The sequence below is a fragment of the Meriones unguiculatus genome, chromosome 14, assembly GCF_030254825.1.
Source record: "Meriones unguiculatus strain TT.TT164.6M chromosome 14, Bangor_MerUng_6.1, whole genome shotgun sequence".
NCBI classification, from domain to species: Eukaryota; Metazoa; Chordata; class Mammalia; order Rodentia; family Muridae; genus Meriones; species Meriones unguiculatus.
In genome coordinates this window covers 75,574,653-75,595,419 of record NC_083361.1, presented here as the reverse complement: position 1 = coordinate 75,595,419, position 20,767 = coordinate 75,574,653, and the positions used below count along the sequence as shown (strand labels likewise).

Genomic DNA, 20,767 nt, shown 5'->3' with positions numbered 1-20,767 from the left:
AACAAAAAGGGGGAACTGTAGAGAGCTGCGGAATGCTATGCCTTAAAGATGGAGCTGGTTTCTGCCTTCCACCTTCCCGATGGTGAGTGCTCTCTGTCACGAACAATTCCACATTTGGCTAAGGCTGAGGATCTGGCTTGCTTCCATGTATGTGGACCTATCTGCATTGCCCACGTGGCACGCCTGGGTTGGCTACCCAGAGGCTATTTAAGCTGTGGGCTGGCTTTCCCCAGGGTCCGAGGATTGTTCAAGGTTCCACAACCTTTTAAAAGGAAAAAAGAATCCCTAAACCCTCTTTGTGGTCTGAATGCCAGAAGCTTGGGGTAGGGGGAGGGGAGATTTTCTTGTTTGTGTTGCTTTTAAAAACTACCACAAGAAGCTGGGAGCACACGTGCCTTGTCTTTTCCCTTGGGGTTAGGTTGAGCTGGCTGAGGTTTGAGGTTTGTTGAGAGCTGTGGGGAAGGCTCAGCTTTGATGAGTGCTGGGGCAACTGAACACCTGTGGTCAAGAAGGAGGAATCAGGGAGAACTGGATGACTAGCCTGGATGATGATGAAGTAAGAGGATGCTTCATTCACCATTGGAAGCTAGAGTGTCTAGAATGTTAACTGATGTCTGCTCCTTCTCCAGTGCCCTTCTGGAGAGGACAGTTAGCCACTAACCATGCCCTTGAACAAGACAGAGAAAACACGAGTAAGCTAAGTAGAATAGCTTTAATAAGCTCTCCCTCTTGTTTACTTTTTTGTCTATTAAGAAGGTGTCTAGAGAACGTTGGGCTATCTTTCTTTTCATGTGATGGCATAGAAACAGAAAACATCTAATTAAAAAGTGAGTTCTGCAGTTGGACCACCCATGTTCACAGCACAGCTCTGCTGCTGAGTGGAGGTGTGGCTTTGAGCAGTTTCCATAACTTCCCGGGCCTCGGGTCTCTCATCTGATAATCTATACTGCAGCCAGCATTGTTCTGGATGCCTACGCTAGAGCAGTAGATGGAAAAGATGAAGATCTCTCACTGCGACTTAATTTTTGGTGGTATAAGAGAACACAGCTACTTACTTACATATCTATGATAGAGTTTGAAGAACATTGCCCATGGATTATGATTAAGCGCTTAGTCCCCAGGGTGGTACTGCTGGAAAATGACCTTTAGGAGATGGGGTCTTATGTCCTTAGAGAATGGGGCACTTTCCCTCCAAGGTGATTATGAGACATGGCTCATCTTTTTAAAATTTCTTTCTGGTCATGAGACAAGCAGTAGATCTACAACATACTCAGTGCCATGACAGCACCTCTGCCAGAGGCTTAAAGCGGTAGATCTGCCTACTCTTTAACTGGAACCTCCCAAACTATGAACTGAAAGTTATCCTCCTCATGATTATCCCTAGCATTTCATTAGAGTGACAAGGAGCTGACTAAATTGGGGTTGTCGACTGTATTAAATGAGTTAAAGCAAGGGAATTGCTTACTGTCCAAAAGCAGCTAGGGTAGGCCAATAACTAGTTCATCAAGAGGGTGAATAGATATTTGTTTAATAATTAGATTTTTTTAAAAAAAATGAGAAATAATCTCTGGGTGAGAATTGCTATTTAATTTATAATTAAAGGTTTGTTTTTTTTTAAATCACAAAAGAAGAATCTGTACATAAGTAAATAAGCATGACAAAAAGAGTAATCTGGTAACCAAAAATCTCAGGCAGTATCACTATTAACAATTTGGTCTATATGCATCCAGTTAATTCTTTGCTTACGTACTGGTTAATTTTAACTACCAATTACCACAACCTAGAATTACATAAGAAGGAAGCCTCAGATTACTTAGATCCTATTGGACTGTGGGCATGTCTGTAGGGAATTGTCTTGATTGTGACCCAGCTCACTGTTAGTGGGAACATTCCCTAAGCAGGAAGCCCTGGGTTGTATAAGAGTGGAGGAGGCTGGCTGGGCAGTAACTGAGCAAGACCCCATCCATGATTTACTTCTCTCTGCGCTTGACTGTAGGTGTGATGTCTAGTTTCTTGAGTTCCTGCCCAGACTTCCTCTCAATGATGGACTGTGACCTGGAATTTGTAAACCAAACAAACTTTTCGAACCCCCTTGCTTATCCTGCTTTTGGTCAGGATATTTTATTAGGTCAAAAGAAATGAAAGTAGACAAACTTACACCAGAGTTATTAGGGGAGCTTCAAAAACAGATGTCCATGTTTCAACCCAAAGACTCCACAGTTTTTATAAGCACCTTCTGTGATCAGGAACAAAGTCAGATGTGTGTGGGGGCATGTTTCAGCATTTATACACCTGCTTTATTTGGTCCTCTTCTCTATTCTGCAGGAGATAGGGAGTGGGAAAAGAGGGGGTTGGATGCACCCAAGAAAATATAGTCGTTTTCATTTCATGGAAAGAAGAGGGGGGATAAACTTGGTCTAACTCTAGAAACAGCCTGAACACACAGAGAACAAGCTGGAGTCTCCATGAGCCTCTGACTTGCTGTTGAGCTATAGGAGTTGCAGGACTGTAAATGCTCACGAAGTCAGAAGCCTGGGTCACAGAGTCCTCATAGATCCAAGATGGATTATGTGTAGCATTTCATGTGTGCTACATGCATTATTGCCGGCTCAGGACAGACAATGCCACTGTGACAGTTTTCCCTGTTGAACACAGAACCCTGAATAGTTGAAGCTAGAACAAGGGACGAGACCTTTTACCTACCTTCCTCACCATTTCTACCAACAAAAACCCAGTCTAATCCTAAATTCCACAGACTACTTGGGTACAGTTCAGGTAGGTGTGGAGAGTCATGATCTCTTCTCTTCCTTCTGTCTAGGTGGCCGCAAACATTCCCTCGACTTTAATATTTATGGGCTAAAAGTTCAGTTTTTATATTTCCACTGTAGCACTCATTCTTCTTGAACTCCTGACTTAGACAGGAGCCAAAGAAAGCATGAAAGGCCTGGTCATCTGCACACCAGCAGGTACAGGTGAAACATTTTTGAATGCAGTATTTTTGAGAACAGGATCAGGATGTTTTGATTTAGAGTTTTACTATGTAGTCCAGGTCTTAAATTCACGATTCTCTTGACTCACCTTGGTGAGTCCTGGGATTACAGGCATGTGTTTTTATGCCTGTCTGAGAACAGGGATCTTAATATATTTCCAGATTACTTAACAGTCCGGCTTGGTATCTGGACTATAGCAAATGCTAGGTAAAAATGCTCATTTCTTCCTTCCTTCCTTTCTTTTTTTTTAAAAAGATTTATTATTGTTATTATTATTATTAGTTTATTATTTATTTATTTGTGTATTTGAGTGCTCTATTCTCATGTATGCCTGCATGACAGAAGAGGACATCAGATCCCATTATAGATGGTTGGAGCCACCATGTGCTTGCTGGGAATTGAACCCAGAAAGAGCAGCCAGTGCTCTTATCCACCGAGTCACCTCACAGAATAGTTTGCTGTTCTTTTTTCCCCCCACCTTTTGGTTTTTCAAGACAGAGTTTCTTTGTGTAGCCCTGGCTGTCCTGGAATTCTCTGTAAATCCTCCTGCCCCTGCCTCCCAAGTGCTGGGATTAAAGGCGTGGGCCGCCACTGCCTGGCTAATTTCATATAATACATTTCCTTGGATGTAAATGTAATTATGCAATTGTTTTCTTGAGTTTCCAAAGCATCTTCTCTACTTCTGGGTGCCCTATTCTTTGTCCCTCTCAGGATGATGGGCTGTGGTAGTTTATTACACTGGTGGCTTCCAGTGAACTATGCCTGTCATTTATACCCTTGTTACCTCTTCCTTTGGAACTCAGTATGTACCTGTGATTTGGTTTAATTAGTATGATGTGGTGGAAGGTCTCCTGGCCAGTTTCCCAGTTTCAGCTGCTCTTTCTTTCCTTCCTTCCTTCTTTCTTTCTTTCTTTCTTTCTTTCTTTCTTTCTTTCTTTCTTTCTTTCTTTCTTTCTTTCTCTCGACAAGCTTTCATGTAACCCATGCTGGCCTAGAACTTGTTATGCAGCCGAGGATAACCTTAAACTTCTGATCATCCTTCCTCTACCTCCCAAATGTTGGGATTGCAATTGTGTGCTGCCATGCCTGGTTTACATGGCTCTAGGGATTGGACTCAGGGCCACTGAGCATGCTAGGCAAAGCATTTTAACAACCCAGCTACATCCCAGCCCCTGTGGTTTACAGACTTATCTGGATATCCCTTTGCCTTGGTGTGTCTTCCTCAGTGGCCAACCTTCAGCATAGGAACTGAGCCTTATCAGTATTTCCCAGCCAGAATCTACAGACATATCAGTTAGCAGGGGAGGGTAAAAGAGGAAGCTTTTTATTGGCAGGATGTTTGAACCGAGATGAGGACATTGAAGGCAGGAGTCACGCTTTCCCAAGGTTCTTTCTTAAAATACAGTGTGTTTGGTTTCAGGGCTTCTGACTCACTCTTAGGCCAGGCATTCCATCTCTAGGCTAGAACATTCCCAAGAGTACCTGGGGAGACCAGCTCATTTTCCACCTATAGTAGCTACAGAAACATCTGTTCTAGTTTGCTGGAAAGTAAAAACAATGAAGTGTCAACCCATCATCTCTTTTGCTGAAGGACACATTCCTGTTGGCTGATTCACAGCCTCCCCAAAGAGTTCACTCAGGACTGCCTATGTGTCTGTGGAGCTGTGAATTGATTTTGATGATAATTTGAAGAGCCTCTTACATCCTAGTTTATTTAACCTTCTTACATGAGTAGCAAGACTTCTCTTTGGGGAATTGTGACTACTGACTCATAAGCAAGCATTGAGCCCTGGAAACAGCAGGCAAAAAATAGGCTCTTAAAGCAAGCTCACTCCCTTTGCTCAGGTCACAAGCATTACAGAAACAGCCTACATGTGTGGTTGCCAGACTGGGTTCACCTCACAGTGCTGTAAGGTTCTTTGCGAGTCAAGACAGTGACCTTGTCGTCTCAGGGCTCCAGCTTCTTCTTCCGATAAAATGGGCATGACGATAGTACCCATCCTGCCAGCTACATAGCATTCTTAAGAGGTCAAAATAGAGGAATGGAGTGGGAAGACTCACTCAAAAGCATGTGATGCTTAAGCCCATTCATAGTATCACCACCAGAACACCGAGCAACACATCCTAGAGTTCTTTCCATGACAGAGAACTCATATCCAGAGTTCAGTGTATTGTGGCCCTTCCTTTGTGCCTACAATGGCCGTTGTTGGCATTGTACCCATTGATTCTCCTTTGGACGTACAGAAACATGTCCAGTTCTCTTCTGGAAGAATAGTTTTCAGATGTCTAGAAGTAGTCCTGCTCTCTGACATATTGAGAGGAGTCTCTGAGCCTTCTCATGGCCAAATCAAATATTTCCTTCCTTGCACTGTCATGGCTGTTGTTCTCTAAAGGAACCTTAAGTAATTAGTGGCCCTCAGCATATTTTATCTGGACTTGAAGGTGGGAGAAGAATGAAGTGGCACTCACCTCCGCTGTTCTAGAAGTGCTTCTGTTAATGCACCAGTTTGTGACTTGGCTTCTTTGTTGACCACATCCCATTGGTGCATTTCCTCTGTAATCTCTGCTGTAAACATGTGGTGTTCAGAGCATCACTTCCCTTCACCCAGTTTGTTCTACCTGGTACCCAATGCAATGATTGTCAAAGCTCACGAGGTCTTGTGGTCTACTGATCCTATAACTTTCCTCATCCTTCACCTATTTCCTGCTTCTCCGTGTCCTTATTTTCCTTCTTCCTCAACCTGGACTTTTGGGACACCATTGTGATTATTCCCTTGAATACATTCTCAGCTTTCCTCTTGCCTGAAAAAAATAAATCCCAAGCCTGATGCATCTATCTCATCAGCTCTTTTCACCTGCCCTATTCTGCCTCTACTCTCTTACAGTAGTGTGTTGTGTTTTAAGGCCTAAGCTTCTCCAGGTATGCATTAATCCCTGATTCTTTAGGTTACTAAAACTTCTGCTCCCACACTCTGCCCCATTATTAATTTTCTCTTTTCTGCACCATCCTTCCCATCCATCTCATAGATAATTTTAATTGCTTTTCAAGGGAGAACAAAATATGTTTTTTTTTTTTTTTTTTTTTTTTTTTTTTTGCCCATACGTCCACTGAACTGCAGAAGCTCTGGCTTGGCCAATGTGTCGAGGGCATTACTGGAACTCCCTCCTGTCACCAGCAGGTGTGGGCGGCCATGTTGGCTGGCAGAATGAGTAAGAGTGAAGTGGGGAGATGCCAGCATCATGCTGTTCAGTGAAAGCATGAGGCCTCATAAGTCTAGAAGCCTTGGATGTGGGAAGTCTGCTTCCCTGGTCTATTAATATTCCCCTAACCCGACCTAATGGGACTGAGAATGTGAAGACAACTATGGTGAGCTGCTTCTCAAAGCCATTTCGTCAAGGGGGTAACATCTTTTCATCACAAAAGCAGTGTCGGTATTCATGTAAACTACTCTGAGCAGCTCAGACAAAAAGGGTTTCCTTCCCGGAACAACAGATACTTAGCTACCTCCATATCACAGTGCCTTCCTGAGGGTTTTCCTGGAGAGGAGCCCACATGGCTTCCACACTTTCAAGTGCATGAGTTAAGTTGAACATTTCAGACCATGCCCAAAGCACAACATTTATAGCATCTTTTACAATTCTTCCAAAGCCAGGGTTGACTTGGCCATGGCACTTCTTAGTTGCTCTCTCCAAGAGGGACAGCATGGTCCACTTACTTATCTGTCACAGCCTGCATGAATTCATCCAGGAGGTCATCATACTCCTTCCCACGGACACGCTGGTGTTTCAGGCCGATGTACAGGGGATCTCTGAGAAGTTCCTGGAATAAAGAACATCCACTTACTAAACCAGCCCCGCACTTCCTGCTTTATTATTGTTTTCTGTAAAGCGAGTGTCCAGTGTTAATACAAAGGACTGGAGGTCAGAGGAGAGAAGAAAGCAGGAAGCTGCCTTGCCTCCCTACCTCTACCTTGGGGTAATACCTGGAAGAGTCTGGATGTTAAGTCCCTGTCCTGAGGGTGATTCCCACGTAATCCCATCTTTAGGAATGACAACGCTTTGAGGTAGATAAGCCTCCAGCAGATAGAGTCTTTCAAGCCCTGGTTATAGGCTCTCAGCTTATTTCAGGATTTCTCAATAGTGTCACTATTGACATATTGGCTTGAATTGAGAGCTGACCTGCACATTATAGTATATTTATCAGCAACTCCAAATCCATCAGAATCCAGCAACACCTCCAGGTGTGACCATAAAAAATGTCTTCAGACATTGCTTGCTCCAGGTATTCCTGAAAATAGAAATGCTCCTGGTTGAGAATCCCTGAAGCTGACTATAGGTAGCATCTGCCCTGGTGAAGAGGGTCTCATACAAAGCTCTCGCCCCCAATAGAACTTACAAAGCATCAATTCATATTGATTTAAGTAAAATATTACCTTCCATGTACCTCACACATTGCTAGGTCTTGGGAATATGAAGGTAGAATTATACAACTAGAAAAAACCATGCTGGCCTTAACTGCTGGCCTCTTGCGTTATAACACTTTCTGTCACACTACCCACACGCATATTGGGTTGTGCTTGCATTGGTCTGCCTAGCTTCTCCTACTGGGTCTTCTTCATTTCCCTGGGTCAGTAGACTACTTCATGCATAACACATTTATTTGTTAATTTTTTTCATTTTACTATCCATAGAAGCTTCATCATATAAGAGCAGAAAAAAAAACCCTCTTGAAATTGTCTGTTAAATTGGCAAATCTAGACAAATATCAAGACATGTGGTGTGAAAGAAAGCCAACCACCAAAGACTACATGCCGCCTGATTTCTTCTACATAGCATTCTTGAAATGACAAAACTATAGAGATAGAGAATGATCATCAGAAGTTAGGCAGAGGAAGAGAGTGTGTGAATATGGCTATAAGAGGGTAGCATGAGATATCTCTATATGAAACTTTCCCATAGATTGGCTGCCTCAGTGGTGCAGGAATCTACAGAAGACATACAATTGAAAGTAAATAAACATACATGTACATGCATACATATGAATATATATAAAACTGGTGAAATGTGAATAAGATCCATCGATTGTCGAGGTCAGTTTCCTGCTAGTGTATAAGCTGCTACCACTGAAGAAAACTGGGTAGTCGGCACAGGGGCATGTGGTGATTTGAAAGAGAAATGTCCCGTACAGAATCATGTATTTGAACACTTGTTTCCAGTTGGTGGTGACTTTGGGGGTTGTGGAACCTTTAGAAGGTGAAATCTTGCTGGAGGAAGCACATCACTGGGGTTGGGATTTGAGGGTTTATATTCTTGTTCCTCTTCCCCTTTCTTTTCCCATGTTTCCTGTGTGCAGATAAAATGTGATCAGCCAACCTTCTGTCCCTGCCGCCATACCATGTCACGCCATCCCCATCATTATGGACTGTAGCCTTCTGGAACAAGTTTCTTTTGCTCTTGGTATTTTACCACAGCAACAAAAAGTAATAAAAACACAGATCACGTCGTGTTTTCTCTGAGAACTGCATGGGAATCTAGAATATTTTAAAATAACGCATGTCTGGTTGCATGCGGGTTGATGCCCCAGGTCCCGCCTCTGAGAAAAAGGTATCGGACTGGTCTGATGCTCTTTGGGTGGATGACACCCAAACGAACATCGGTACAAAGTCCCAATTTATTTCTAATATCAGAGATCAGACCTCTACTCTTGCCTGATGCATCTAAAACAAAAAGGGGGAACTGTAGAGAGCTGCAGAATGCTATGCCTTAAAGATGGAGCTGGTTTCCGCCTTCCACCTTCCTGATGGTGAGTGCTCTCTGTCACGAACAATTCCACATTTGGCTAAGGCTGAGGATCTGGCTTGCTTCCATGTGTGTGGACCTATCTGCATTGCCCACGTGGCACGCCTGGGTTGGCTACCCAGAGGCTATTTAAGCTGTGGGCTGGCTTTCCCCAGGGTCAGATGATTGTTCAAGGTTCCTGAATAAACTGCATTGAAAAAAAAAAAAAAAAAGAATAAACTGTGTCAAAATACGTGCAACCCACGTAATAAAAAGTCATGTATTTATTGATCGTTGACATTCCTGAGTGCAGCCCAGAGCATTGCAATGATGAACAAGAATGACTGATCCTTTGAAGGTGCTCACGGTCTCCTGAGGGTGTGGAGGAGTAAACTAACCATCACGGGGAAGGATGGCACTGCCTTGGGACTTAGTGTCCCACGTGAGCACACAGAGTGGGGAAGCAGCTCTGCTTGAACGGTGAGTGTGTTTTGGGGGAAAGGGTCAAGCCTGAAATAATGGTCTGATTCTAGCAGGTTAGCTGCGTCTCCAGGCAGAGTGAGGGCAAAGGAAGGTTGGAGGCTAGAGGCAGAGGGAGGGGAAGGTGTCTGTTTGGGAAACAGAGAATAACTCCCTGCTACAGCCTCTGTTCCTTGCCAGGGGAGTTTAGTAATAGCTGGTAAGGTACAGGAAGTCTGGGCTTTTGGGCTTTGGAATTGGATGGACCTGAGTTTGAATTCACACCCTGTCACTTAAGACTTTGGGCAAGAAATATAACTTTTCTCAGTTTTGTTTTTTCCCTCCCTGTTGAAAAGGAATAATAATGATTCCTGTGACATAATGTGATTTCTCGAGGAAAAGTCCGTTCCTTCTTCGTTTACATCTCCCCAGAGACTGCGCAGTGTCAGCACACAGCAAATCTGTGGAATGTGTTAGCTGATACCAGCTGCCAGGGTGTTACTAATGGCTAAGAAAGATGTCAGAGTTAAAAAAAATAGGTCTTGGAAATTGCTCACTTCAACTTCCTCCCAGTGGATTTCTGAGTCTTATAAAAGTGAAGTGAGCTGTCTTAGGTCACCAAACCCACTGGTTAGAGGGGAAGGGGGAATCATCATTTAGAACAGGATAGAGACTGAGCTTATTCATTCCCAAGCCCTAGTGTGCAAAGGTACACTGGTACCTGAGTAGTATTTGATGGCTAAATCTTTTCCTCTCTGTTAGATAGCTACCAAGTTCCCATCAGAACTGAGTGAATAAGCGATTAGGATTGTAGGCGAAAGAATTTCCCCAAAGAAGGCCAACAGGGACATCTTCCTCTGCAGTGGGAGGTGGAGGGTTGAATTCATCCTCTGGGGCTGTTTGCCTAGCTCTGCCTTCCTAAGGTCTTCCTTAGGGACACAAATGTTATGGAGAACAAATAGTTTATTTATTTTTTTATCCTCTTTGCTGGACATATCACAGATATGTTTGAAAAAATATTTACCTTGAATAGCAACAGGCAAGCTAAGAGGTCACGCAAAGCACCTGTGTGTCCAGGAGGGTATGGCATGGGGTCCACTCCATGGTCGTAATGTAATGCCTTTCCCTTCAGTGTTGTTATGTCTACTGTTAGCTTCAGTAGATTAAGTTAGATTAAGCCCCGGAGAAAGCTGCGAAGATTCTGGGGGTAGCATCCTCAACTCACTTGTGCAGAGAGTGAGCTGTCTAGGTTTTCCACATGGTTAAGACACATTCTAGCCACGGAGACAATGAACTTGTGAAATAGAAGAAACTGCAAATCCCAGCACAGCAGCTGACTGTGTTCATCCCCACCAACCTTCAAAGCCAAGGTTTCTGACCCTGATGTCAGTTTTCACCTGGGTCTGTCTGCAGATGCTGCAATTCTGATCAGCCACATGGGCTCCGGAGGGTCACTTAGCATCTCCCTCAGAAGCTTCTGAGGGAGCTTCAGGATTTGCAGCAGGAGAAGACTCTCAGGGCTCAGGAGGGCAAGCAGAGAGCTGAGGCTCCAAAGGACCTCACTACAGAATGCCAAGTGCACAGGGTTTTGGAACTAATTCTTGGGGAGGCCATTTATGCTACGGGCCTCTTTTCCTATGAAGAAGGAAGTGGTGTGGGATACTGTTTCTGGTCTGCTCTGCTTGGACAAAATGACCATCTTGTGCTTCGTCTCATTCACACACAGCCGTGACTGAGGGGCTCCTCTCTCCTGAGGCCTTGGAACCAAGCCCTGGGGAGGAGGGGCATCCCTCTTCTATGGGATCGCTGCTCTGTTTATTTTTCCAAACGTCCTTGGTGTTGACAGGTAAAGGTGACTCAGGCTCAAGGATGTAGACAGCAGATGTTTTCCTTCAACAGGAAGTTCAGAGGGATGTTCTGACACTGATTAAATTGCTGTTGCCTCAGGAGGTTTTATTTTTATTTATTTATTTATTTAAAACACACACACTGATGGTTTGCTTATTTGGACGTGAAAATACCTCATGACAGCATTATCCTTGCCTTGTGATAGGCAAGGAAGTGTTAAGGCCACACTTTCCTCTCCTGCAGCCCAGAATTTCTTTCAGGAAAAAAACAAAACAAAACAAAACAAAAAAAAAACCCAAAAAACCAAAAAACCAAACCAAAACAAAACAAAAAAAAAACAAAACAACAACAAAAAAAACCCCACACACATTTATTTTATTTTATTTTTTTGGAGAATTATATATATCAGTATTATATTCACATCATTTTAACCCCACAATCTCCCACTTCCAAACCCACATTTCTCTCAACTCTCAGCTTCATGATATCTTCTTTAATTATACATACATGTATGCGTATATACATGTACATATACATACGCACACATGCATGCATGCATACCCGTATGTGCATGTGACAGGCAAACATGTGCACGCGCACGCGCACACACACACACACACATACACACACACACATTCATTTTCTCCAGAGTCCTGGAGTTGTGCTTTTATGTATATGTACTTAGGGCTGACCACTTGGAATTGGATAACCTACCAGAGGGCTTGTTCCTAGAGAATGATTCTCGCTCTTCTGGCAGCCCTTAATTGCCTGCAGCTCTAAGGGTGGGGCCTTGGGAAATTTCCCCGACCCACATCGGCATCTTAACTGGTGTTGTCACTGCGCAAGTATTACAAACGAATGCATTTTTTGACAAAGAAGTGTACTATGGGAAATGACAGAGAAAAATTAATTTGAAAGGGGATAAATCATGTCTCCCTGGTTCACTTGGCACCACTGGATTCTCATGCTTGAAATAAAACACTCAGGGGAGAAGCAGATACTTTGAATAGATGTAATACACGACTCATTAAAATGATTCATTACGTGACAGTGCTGAAACACTGACAACCAGACTATCCCACCCAGGCCTGGCTCATTTATCTCCCTCTTGCCTAGCAGAATGCCTGACACCTACTAAACACTCAATAAACTTTGATTAAATAAGTAAAGAGAGTGTGTTCACAAATAACCTTAACTGAAAAAAAAAAAAAAAAACAAGAGCAAAATTACAGGTGCTATGATTACAGCTAATACATACATCTATATGTGCGTGTGTCATAGACAAATACTGAAAAGGAGCACAAATGTAGTGATGGGGGAGAAATACCATTTCTTTTAAGAATTTGATGAATAATATTTTAAAGTTACAATGGTAATAAAAGTCAAGAGATGATGCTGGCCTGTAAAACAACAGAACGCTGACACGGGTGTGCTATGACAGAGGCTCTTGGCTCTGATTAGAATATGTTTGAGTCTATCAAAATATGTTTGAGCCTACGTTTCTCAAAGGGGAAAAGAAGGCTGTGACGGAGGCTCTCTTCTGTGCTACTATGAAGTTCAAACTAGGTGCAAGGCCCTGGTTAATGATGGCTACTTGTTTTTGGAAATCCTTCCTGATAGGTTTGTTAAAGATTGAGGTCAGCCTTGAGCGTCATTCTCATTGGGGGGTGCTGGACCTTCAGCAAAGGGTCTCTGTGCACCTGCTAGAGGTAACTAGCACCTCTGGGATACAGTAGCTGGAACAGGCTGTCCCTGCTCCAGCGCAGGGCCAGCTTCTAAGGCACAGACAGGGTGAAGGTCTCGGTTAAATCTAACCGTGACACAGCGGGGAGTGCTGGAAGAATGACTGAAGTGAGGTCTGCTGGGCTCATCCACAGAGGCGAGGATACACCCTTGGAGGCTGAGGACAGCTTCTGTAGTTGTTTGGTATAAACTCCAACATCTGGCTGGGGAAAGCGAACTCAGTTTAGGGCAAAACTTGAGGTCTAGCCTTACTGAGCAGCTGTAAGGCTTGTGGCACTGCCCAGTCCCCTGTCTCATGCCAGTCAGGAGGCCCAGCAAGAAGAAGAGATTTTAGAGAGGGCAGCATTGCTCTTAGGGGATCAGGGCTAAAGCAGTGACTCACCTAGCTTATTGGTGGTACCGGGGACAAGGCCTCTGCTTCTTCATCCAGGTCCTTCCCCACTTCTTTGACCCTCCACTGCCTATCTCTTGTCCCCCTGATTTCCTGGCTCTCAGGGAAGGTCTCCCTGAGGCTCCTTCAATTCAGGAAGGAGCATCTACGGGTGGAATCTGAGGAAGCTGCATTTCTTTGCTTCCTCACAATGTTCATTCTTTTTTAGAAACCCTGATTATAGTGCCTAAAGAAGAGGAAATCAGTTTTCCTTAAATAAATCATTGTGGATTGCAAACAGCTGTAACCTTGCTGGCAGCGTGAATCAAGAATATGAACAACAGAGGCCATGGAGACTGCTCAAAGGGTGAAGCGATTCAAAAGCTCGAGGATCCAAGTTGAGTCCCCAGGAAGCACATAAAAAGCAGCTGGGCGTGGCAGGCCACACCTGCAATCCCAGCACTGGGGAAGCACACTGGCAGATCTCTGGAGCTCACTAGCCAGCCCACCCACCAGAGTCACTGAATCCCAGGTCCCCGTATGAGGCTGTCTCAAGCAGCAGAGTGGATGGTGCTGGAGGAGGGCCAGCCTTAACGGTTTTTCTCTGGCCTCCTCATACTGCTGCCCCAATGTGTATGTACACACACCCATCCCGTGAATCTAGACAATTAGCACCAATATTTCTGCCTCTAGGAATTTGTCCTCCAGAAACATTAGAGATGAGAACAATGACTGAACTGCAAAATGGGTACCCGAGCACAGCTGATGTCTGCAAGAAGTCCGGAAACACCTGAGTATACAGCTGTGCAGGCTTGCGTCTGTGAACAACGTGCTGTCACTAACTGTGGCAGAGTGGAGTGATGATTACAGACCCGAGAGGAAACTCGTGACTTACGTCAAACTTCAAAAGGCAGGCTAAAGAACCATAAGGCAATGTAACTCCAAATTTGGTTTTCATAAGGATTTGGAGGGGGGAAAAAGGCTGGAAGGAAAAACATAAGAATGTAATATATAGGTAGAGACGTGTACATACAAATGCATGTATATTAGCACTGATCGTGTGATTGATATTTTACTTTTACTACTTCTGTGGTTTTAATTTTTAAAAGATGAGCACATACTGATCTTAACCCCAAAAATAAATGTTTAGAAGGAACTCCTTTGAAGTATATTTTATAGGCATTTTTGAAAATATAGTGGAGGCTGGGCGTGGTGCCTCACGCTCTTAATGCCAGCGCTTGAGGCAGAGGAAGGCAGATCTCTGTGAGTTCAAGGCCAGCCTGGTCAACAAAGTGAGTTCCAGGACAGCCAGAGCTACACAGAAAAACCCTGTCTCAAAAAGCCCAAAACAAAACAAAACAAAACAAAAAACAAAAAACCCATACAAACAACAACAACAAAAACCCATAATAGAACTCATTATTTATATGAGTCACATATTCCGATTATAACTTACAAAACATGACAACTGGACAGAGGTATATTTTGTTTCCTAGTGAAAAGCAGAACTAAATTGTTTCAAGAGTTTGAACTAAGCTAACAAATTTGAAATGAAAAAGAGAAGGATTTTTTTTTCCGACACTTCCTTTCTGCCAGCCACAGGACCAAGAATTACAGGGAGAAACTATGCCCCATGGTGGTACCCAGAACAGACTAACTCCTGGGTTGGGGCTGAGTGAGCTCTGTCAGTGAGAAAGCCCCTGAATCCTGCAGGAGGAGCAACCCGTGGCTTGGCTCAGTTTCTCTCACTTGATCTGCAGGACACACATCTGCTTGTCTCAGGCATTTCAGCCTGTGGGCTCGCTTTTGAATTTTAGGTCACACACGGAGGCAACATGCGTTCAAAGTGCAGAACACAGAGACCAGTCTTCCCATTGGCTGCTCTCTCAAAGAGGCCTCCCCAACGAGGGCTGCAAACTGCATGGAATCACAGAAGCAATGAGTCCAGGGCATCTTGGGCACAGAGGAGGAAGATGAAAAAGGAAGGGGACTCAGAAGCAGAAGGGGTTGGGAGTGTTGAGCAACCCGGAAAGCCCTCTCCTTCACAACTGCGTGGGAAGAGTGGAGGTCAAGGGGATGCTGGGAAAGAAACAACCCATGTGGATGTAATTATTCCACAAAAGCGCGCCCTCCCCAACCTCATCTTCCTTCTGGCCCAAGAGCTCCTGGCTCTGACAGCCTGTTACCTCATTGTTGGTGCCGACATCTAGCAGGACAGGAAGGCACTGCTGTGGATTCACTCCTCCGCATGCTGTGTACAGGGCCAGCTTGCCCACAGGGATGCCCATGCCGTAGCAGCCCAGGTCCCCCAGGCCCAGTATGCGCTCTCCATCAGTCACCACCACGGCCTGGAAAACACCGCAGGGCGCCTTCAGTCAGGAGTACCACCTCCATGACAAAGTGCTCATTTCAAAGGCCTAGCAGCCAGCCCGATGTCGGCACACCCGCTGACTTTGCTGGGAATAAAGCAGCTTGTCTGGGACAAGGCCAGAGAGAGTCATCAACCGCAGGTGGCTGGTCCTTTCTGGCAAGTGGGCCAGAAACTTGAAGCCAAATGACAGACAGCGTTCCTTGCCTTCCGAAGACTGGGATGGGACCTGCATAAACAGCTGGAGACATCCCGGCTAGTCTTTCTCTCTTTCTCCCTCTTTCTCTCTGAGAAACTGGACAGTCTCAGCCTGCAAATTGGGGCATGAGACAAAAAGCAAGAAATCTAAGGAAAGAAGAAAATGAAAGGCAAGCAACTCCATGCTGCTGCCACAGCTGCAGGATTTTGAGGCCAATTTGCAGAGAACAGAGCTTGCAATGTTTCCCAGAATCACAATTTCTTATGGAGTCAGGTTGTATGCACATAACTTTTTGTCAACAAATCACCAAGGGTCAGTTATGGACTAGACACAGATCTGGTACAAATCTTACCTTTATCACTTGACAGATTCTGATGGAACTCATGGTGATGGCGATATGACTATATGATCATGATGGATGTTCATTTATTCATTCACTTAATAAATATTTATGAAGCACCTCTTTGCTAGTAAGACATATCCTGGGGAAAGGAACTTTAGTTTGCTTACCTATGAAATTAAATGTGTGTGGACCCAAATGAGAGAGGAGGCATGTTTATTAACATGCCTTGTAGCTTCCGGACAGAAGCCTGAATGCAACAGGACATGCAGGGACAGTAGAGATTGAGATATTCTTGTAGGGTGACCTGCCCTTGTAGGTTATGTAGATGGGGGAATACACATACCAGTCACTGGACAGGAAATGGTTGTCAGGGGTCAGGAAGAATGGAGCACCTTTCATATGAAAGAAATTTAAGACGTGTGTAGAACGTGTGTGAGAACCAAGCAGGTGTAAATAATATGAATGGCAGAATTCGAAGTGAGGTAGAAATCAGTGAAGGGTCATAAGCATCAGGCCAAGAGTCATGCCTTGGGGTGACAGTGAAGTTGTTTCTATGTCACTGCAGCAAGCTCCCATTGTCTCTACAAGAGTTAAGTCTATAGGCATCTCATCCATCTATTGAAACCTGGCTTTTGACCAGGATTGAAGACTAGCCCCGAGCTATAGATGTGACCACGTAGTACCAATGGGCATATAAAGGTTTAGTTTGTCTATGCAGGGACAATGCTAGGATAAAGAGATGAAGATTCATGCTCGCCTTGGAAGAGCTTGTGATTCAATACGCAAAGTTGTCTTCCCATTTCTTTACCTCTCCAAGGGTGAAACACACATGGGCTTCTTTTGTCTTTTTGTAGAAAAAGGTGCAAAGATTATAAAAACACTCCTCAACCTCAGGAAGTGAGTTTTGGGGAGTGCAAGAGGCCTATGAAAATCATGCTATTTCTCCTCTCAGATTGCTCTATAGCTTTTGTGTTGAGTGATCATAACCACTGTCTCACACTGCCTCCTTCTCTCATGGTCTGGTTCAGGAATGTCCTAGACTGTTAATTCCACACACAGTGAGCAAGAGGAAGCTTGTAACTTTCCTGGTCTACATATACTTGTCATGTATCAGCCAAGTTCCAGTAACTGGGTTGATGGTTCCATGTTAGTTATCTTGGAAGTCTAGATGCCTTGCCAAGGTGACCTTGGCAAGTGTGGGACTCTTCCTTGTCAGGCCTTGGGTTTTTGGTTTAGAGGTATTTCTGCTGCTCTCTCTCTCTCTCACTGGGATAAAGCAGCTGTGCTCTTGTCAAGTCCCACCTCACCTTAGCACTCAGATACCTGCCTCTGTCCTCCTCCTGGCAGCATTTCCATCTAGAGCCTGTCCTCATGATTCCTTTGGAGCCCCAAACTCTATGTTTCTCTATCATCTGACAAAATCAAAGCTTACTTATTCAGGTTCCCATTCTGTGGATTTTTTTTCCTCTTTTTAGAGGGAAGCTGTTGTATACTTATTTGCTTTGAATTAAAGCATTCCCTCTGGTGGAGAAGGATAAGACTCAGGAATACAACACACAACACACAAGGCTCAGGGATTCCTGAAAGCTTACAGGAAGTTCCTGAAAGTTACAGGAGCCACAAGATCCTTCCCCAAGATTATATAAACTGTGACAATCTCTGGTGAGAAAAGACTCTTTGAGTGGCCAAACTGCCTGCAGGTTGAGCAGGGAGCTCCAGGGTTGCAGTTTTCATGAGTTATCACCATACTGGGCTGGATTTACAGTGATGCAGAGCCTGAGAGTCACCTATGCTCCTGTAAGTAGCCCATGAAACATACTTCCCAATAAACTCACTGGTGCACTAAGCTATACTGAAGTTGGATCATTTCTTTGATCTATTGTTAGTGCCCTATCTGGGGTGAATGTTTATTCATGTCTCCTCAGAAAAGTCATACAACAGTAACAACAACAACAACAACAAAAAATCACAAGGTTAAACACAAGCAGCCAACTACTCTAATGCATTATCCCCACAATTCTAAAACAATGAAGCAGCCATTAGTGCCATCTCCCAGCCTGGGATTGTTACAGGGAATTCCACTGCATGTTCGATTATTCCAATTGAATGCCTCATTGTCTATCGTCAATTTTCAGTTTTACTGTGCAAATGGTTAACTTGGTAAAACAACTCAGACTGCTTGGCCCCTCTTCTTTCTTCTAGTCCCTCCTGCTAACCAGTGTCATGTTCATTGTATCCAAAGCTCATTTTTAATCACGTAATTTCTAGGATCAAAGGCTGTGCTGGCTAGCTTTATTTCAGCTCAGAGTCATTTAGGAAGAGGGGACTCTCAATTGAGAAAATACCACCACAAGATTTGCCTGCAGGCAAGTCAGTAATACATGCTCTTGATTGCTGATTGGTGTGGGACAGCCCATACCATTGTGAGCAGGGCCATCCCTGGGGCTGGTGTTATAAAAAAGCAGGTTGAGCAAGTCATGAGGGAACAAGCCAGTGAGCAGCGATCCACATGCCCTCCATTTCAGTTCCTGTCTCCAGGTTCCTGCCTTGAGTTTCTGTCCTGTCTTCATGTAGTAAACTACAAGCTGTATGATGAAATAAACACTTTCTTCCAGAAATTGCTTTTGGTCGTAGTGTTTTATCACAAACACAGAAACTCCAGCTAAGACAAAGACCTTCACTGGTTTCTAATTGCCCCTATGAAATTTTTATGTTGTTTATCCTATCTTCTGAAAGTTATCATTGCTGTGTCTCTCTATTTAATTGCAGCCTCCGGGTAGTGGTCTCTTCACTCTGAGAAAGGCATCTTTCTCTCAGCCTTTATATTCATTTTTTTTTTTAGAGGATCTTTCTTGCCCTTCTTCAGCTGGACGAATGGACTTTTTCTTTTCTTTTTTTTTTTTAAAGATTTATTTATTTATTTGTTTGTTTGTTTATTCATTACACATACACAGTGTTCTTCTTGTAGGCCAGAAGAGGGCACCAAATCCCATTATAGATGGTTGTGAGCCACCATGTGGTTGCTGGGAATTGAACTCAGAATCTTTGGAAGAGCAGCCAGTTCTCTTAACCACTAAGCTATCCCTCCAGCTAGACTTTTTCTTTTCAGTTCTTTTCTATGAACTGTTAGCACTTGTTACATCTAATGCACATACCCTCTGCCACCTTCCTATGCTCTGCAAACATTTATTAAGAACCTGTTGGGTACCAAGACTTACCCAAAATGCCTCTGTTGGAAACTGCCATTTGTATGTCCAGTACTCTCAGATCTGATCACTTCCTATCCAAATGAATTCTTATATCCTTCTCTCCTTTTAAATGTTTTACTTTGCTGCCTCCCTGTCAGGGGCTAGGAAGGGCTAAAAGCCCTTTGGGTTCCTACGCATGGAACACAGAACTCTGGGCTTTTGTTCCCCTTCAGGATCATGCTTGGCAAGGCCAGCAATGGACTGGTGCCAGGGCCCTGGAGGCCCCTGAGGCCAGAGTGTAGAGCTGGACAATTTTGCCATAAAGCTGTGGCCAAATGTTCCAGACACAGAGATGTGACGTGCTCTGCTTGTGCGCCAACATGTTTCTTGCAAAGGAGGAACCAGAACTATTCTGAGTTCCCTATAACTCTGCTGTCTGATAATCCTTATTCATTTGTCTTCTGCTTCCTTGTTCGAGGGGTATGTAAGGAGCTGTGATTAATAAGTCTCCCAGCTTGAGTCTTCAGTCCTCGAAGTCATCCTGATGCAGCTTTTGATTATTTTTCTTCTCAGCAGTGGTCTTCCCCTCAGAGTCCTAGGATGAACCCAGGAAGAGCTGCTGTCCAGTTCACCTTCCCCCTTCTTTCCTCATATGTTCCAGGCACAAGGCCGCCCAACCTTCCTTGATTTTTCCTTGTCAACCGTGGGCTTTATCAACGATGCCCATTGGGCTATCAAGTTCTGCTGTTCTGGCCTGCTCCATCCTTCTGGCATTTATTCTATGATCCTCACACTGTTTCTATTGTCTTTGATTAGGCAAACTGCTTGTCATAAACCACTTCTGTGATTTTCTTATTGTTCTCTTGAAGTCTCTCCATCCTGTTTTATTTTTACAGAGCACCTGGATGCATCAGTTCCTTGCCTTCCTAGAAAACAAAGATCAGGCATCTTCTCAGACTGACCTTTAAGATTTAAATGTACCTTTAGGCCACTCTGCCTTTTAGATTCTTCTGTCTTTTCCATGCTCCATCCTAACTAAAATATTTCTGATTTTGTATGGGATTTGCACCTCCCTTAATATGTGGCCTTTTACTCATCAACTCTTTCATTTCCTTGAGATTGGAATTCTACTATTTTTGTGTGGTTCAAGGAACAATTTACAATTCACTTGTGTTCATGAAGCTTCCTCCTGGGCTTCTCGCTCTTTTCCTTTAATTTCCAGGACATTTTTCCAGCCCAAAGTAGCCATCACTCCTTTCCTTATACTATAAATAGTCATGTTTCCATGTCTTTCATAATATCTGTAAGCTATTTAGGGGCAATATTAGGTTGTGTTGTCATTGATTCCTTAGCTATTAGCTCTGAGGCCTGCAATGTGACACATATTCAGTTAGTCAGACAAACGATAGTTCCAACAGTGCATAAAGTGGCTTCTCAGCTGGCCAGGGCTCAAAGCCAGTATAGTTAAGTTCAGAAAGAAG

General features: G+C 43.9%; 1 protein-coding gene across 4 annotated transcripts in view; it reads right to left on the bottom strand.

The window, feature by feature from the left end:
- Me3 (malic enzyme 3) overlaps positions 1–20,767 on the bottom strand; it is a 174,309-nt gene that overhangs the window by 30,394 nt on the left and 123,148 nt on the right. For 3 of the 4 annotated variants that reach the window (XM_060367499.1, XM_060367498.1, XM_021644065.2), the window contains exons 6-7: positions 15,375–15,536; positions 6,707–6,810 (exon numbers count right to left, since the gene is read on the bottom strand). In XM_060367499.1, coding sequence (XP_060223482.1) covers positions 6,707–6,810; positions 15,375–15,536 — 266 coding nt within the window. The remainder of the gene's footprint in view (positions 1–6,706; positions 6,811–15,374; positions 15,537–20,767) is intronic. The other variant, XM_060367500.1, reaches the window with a different exon arrangement.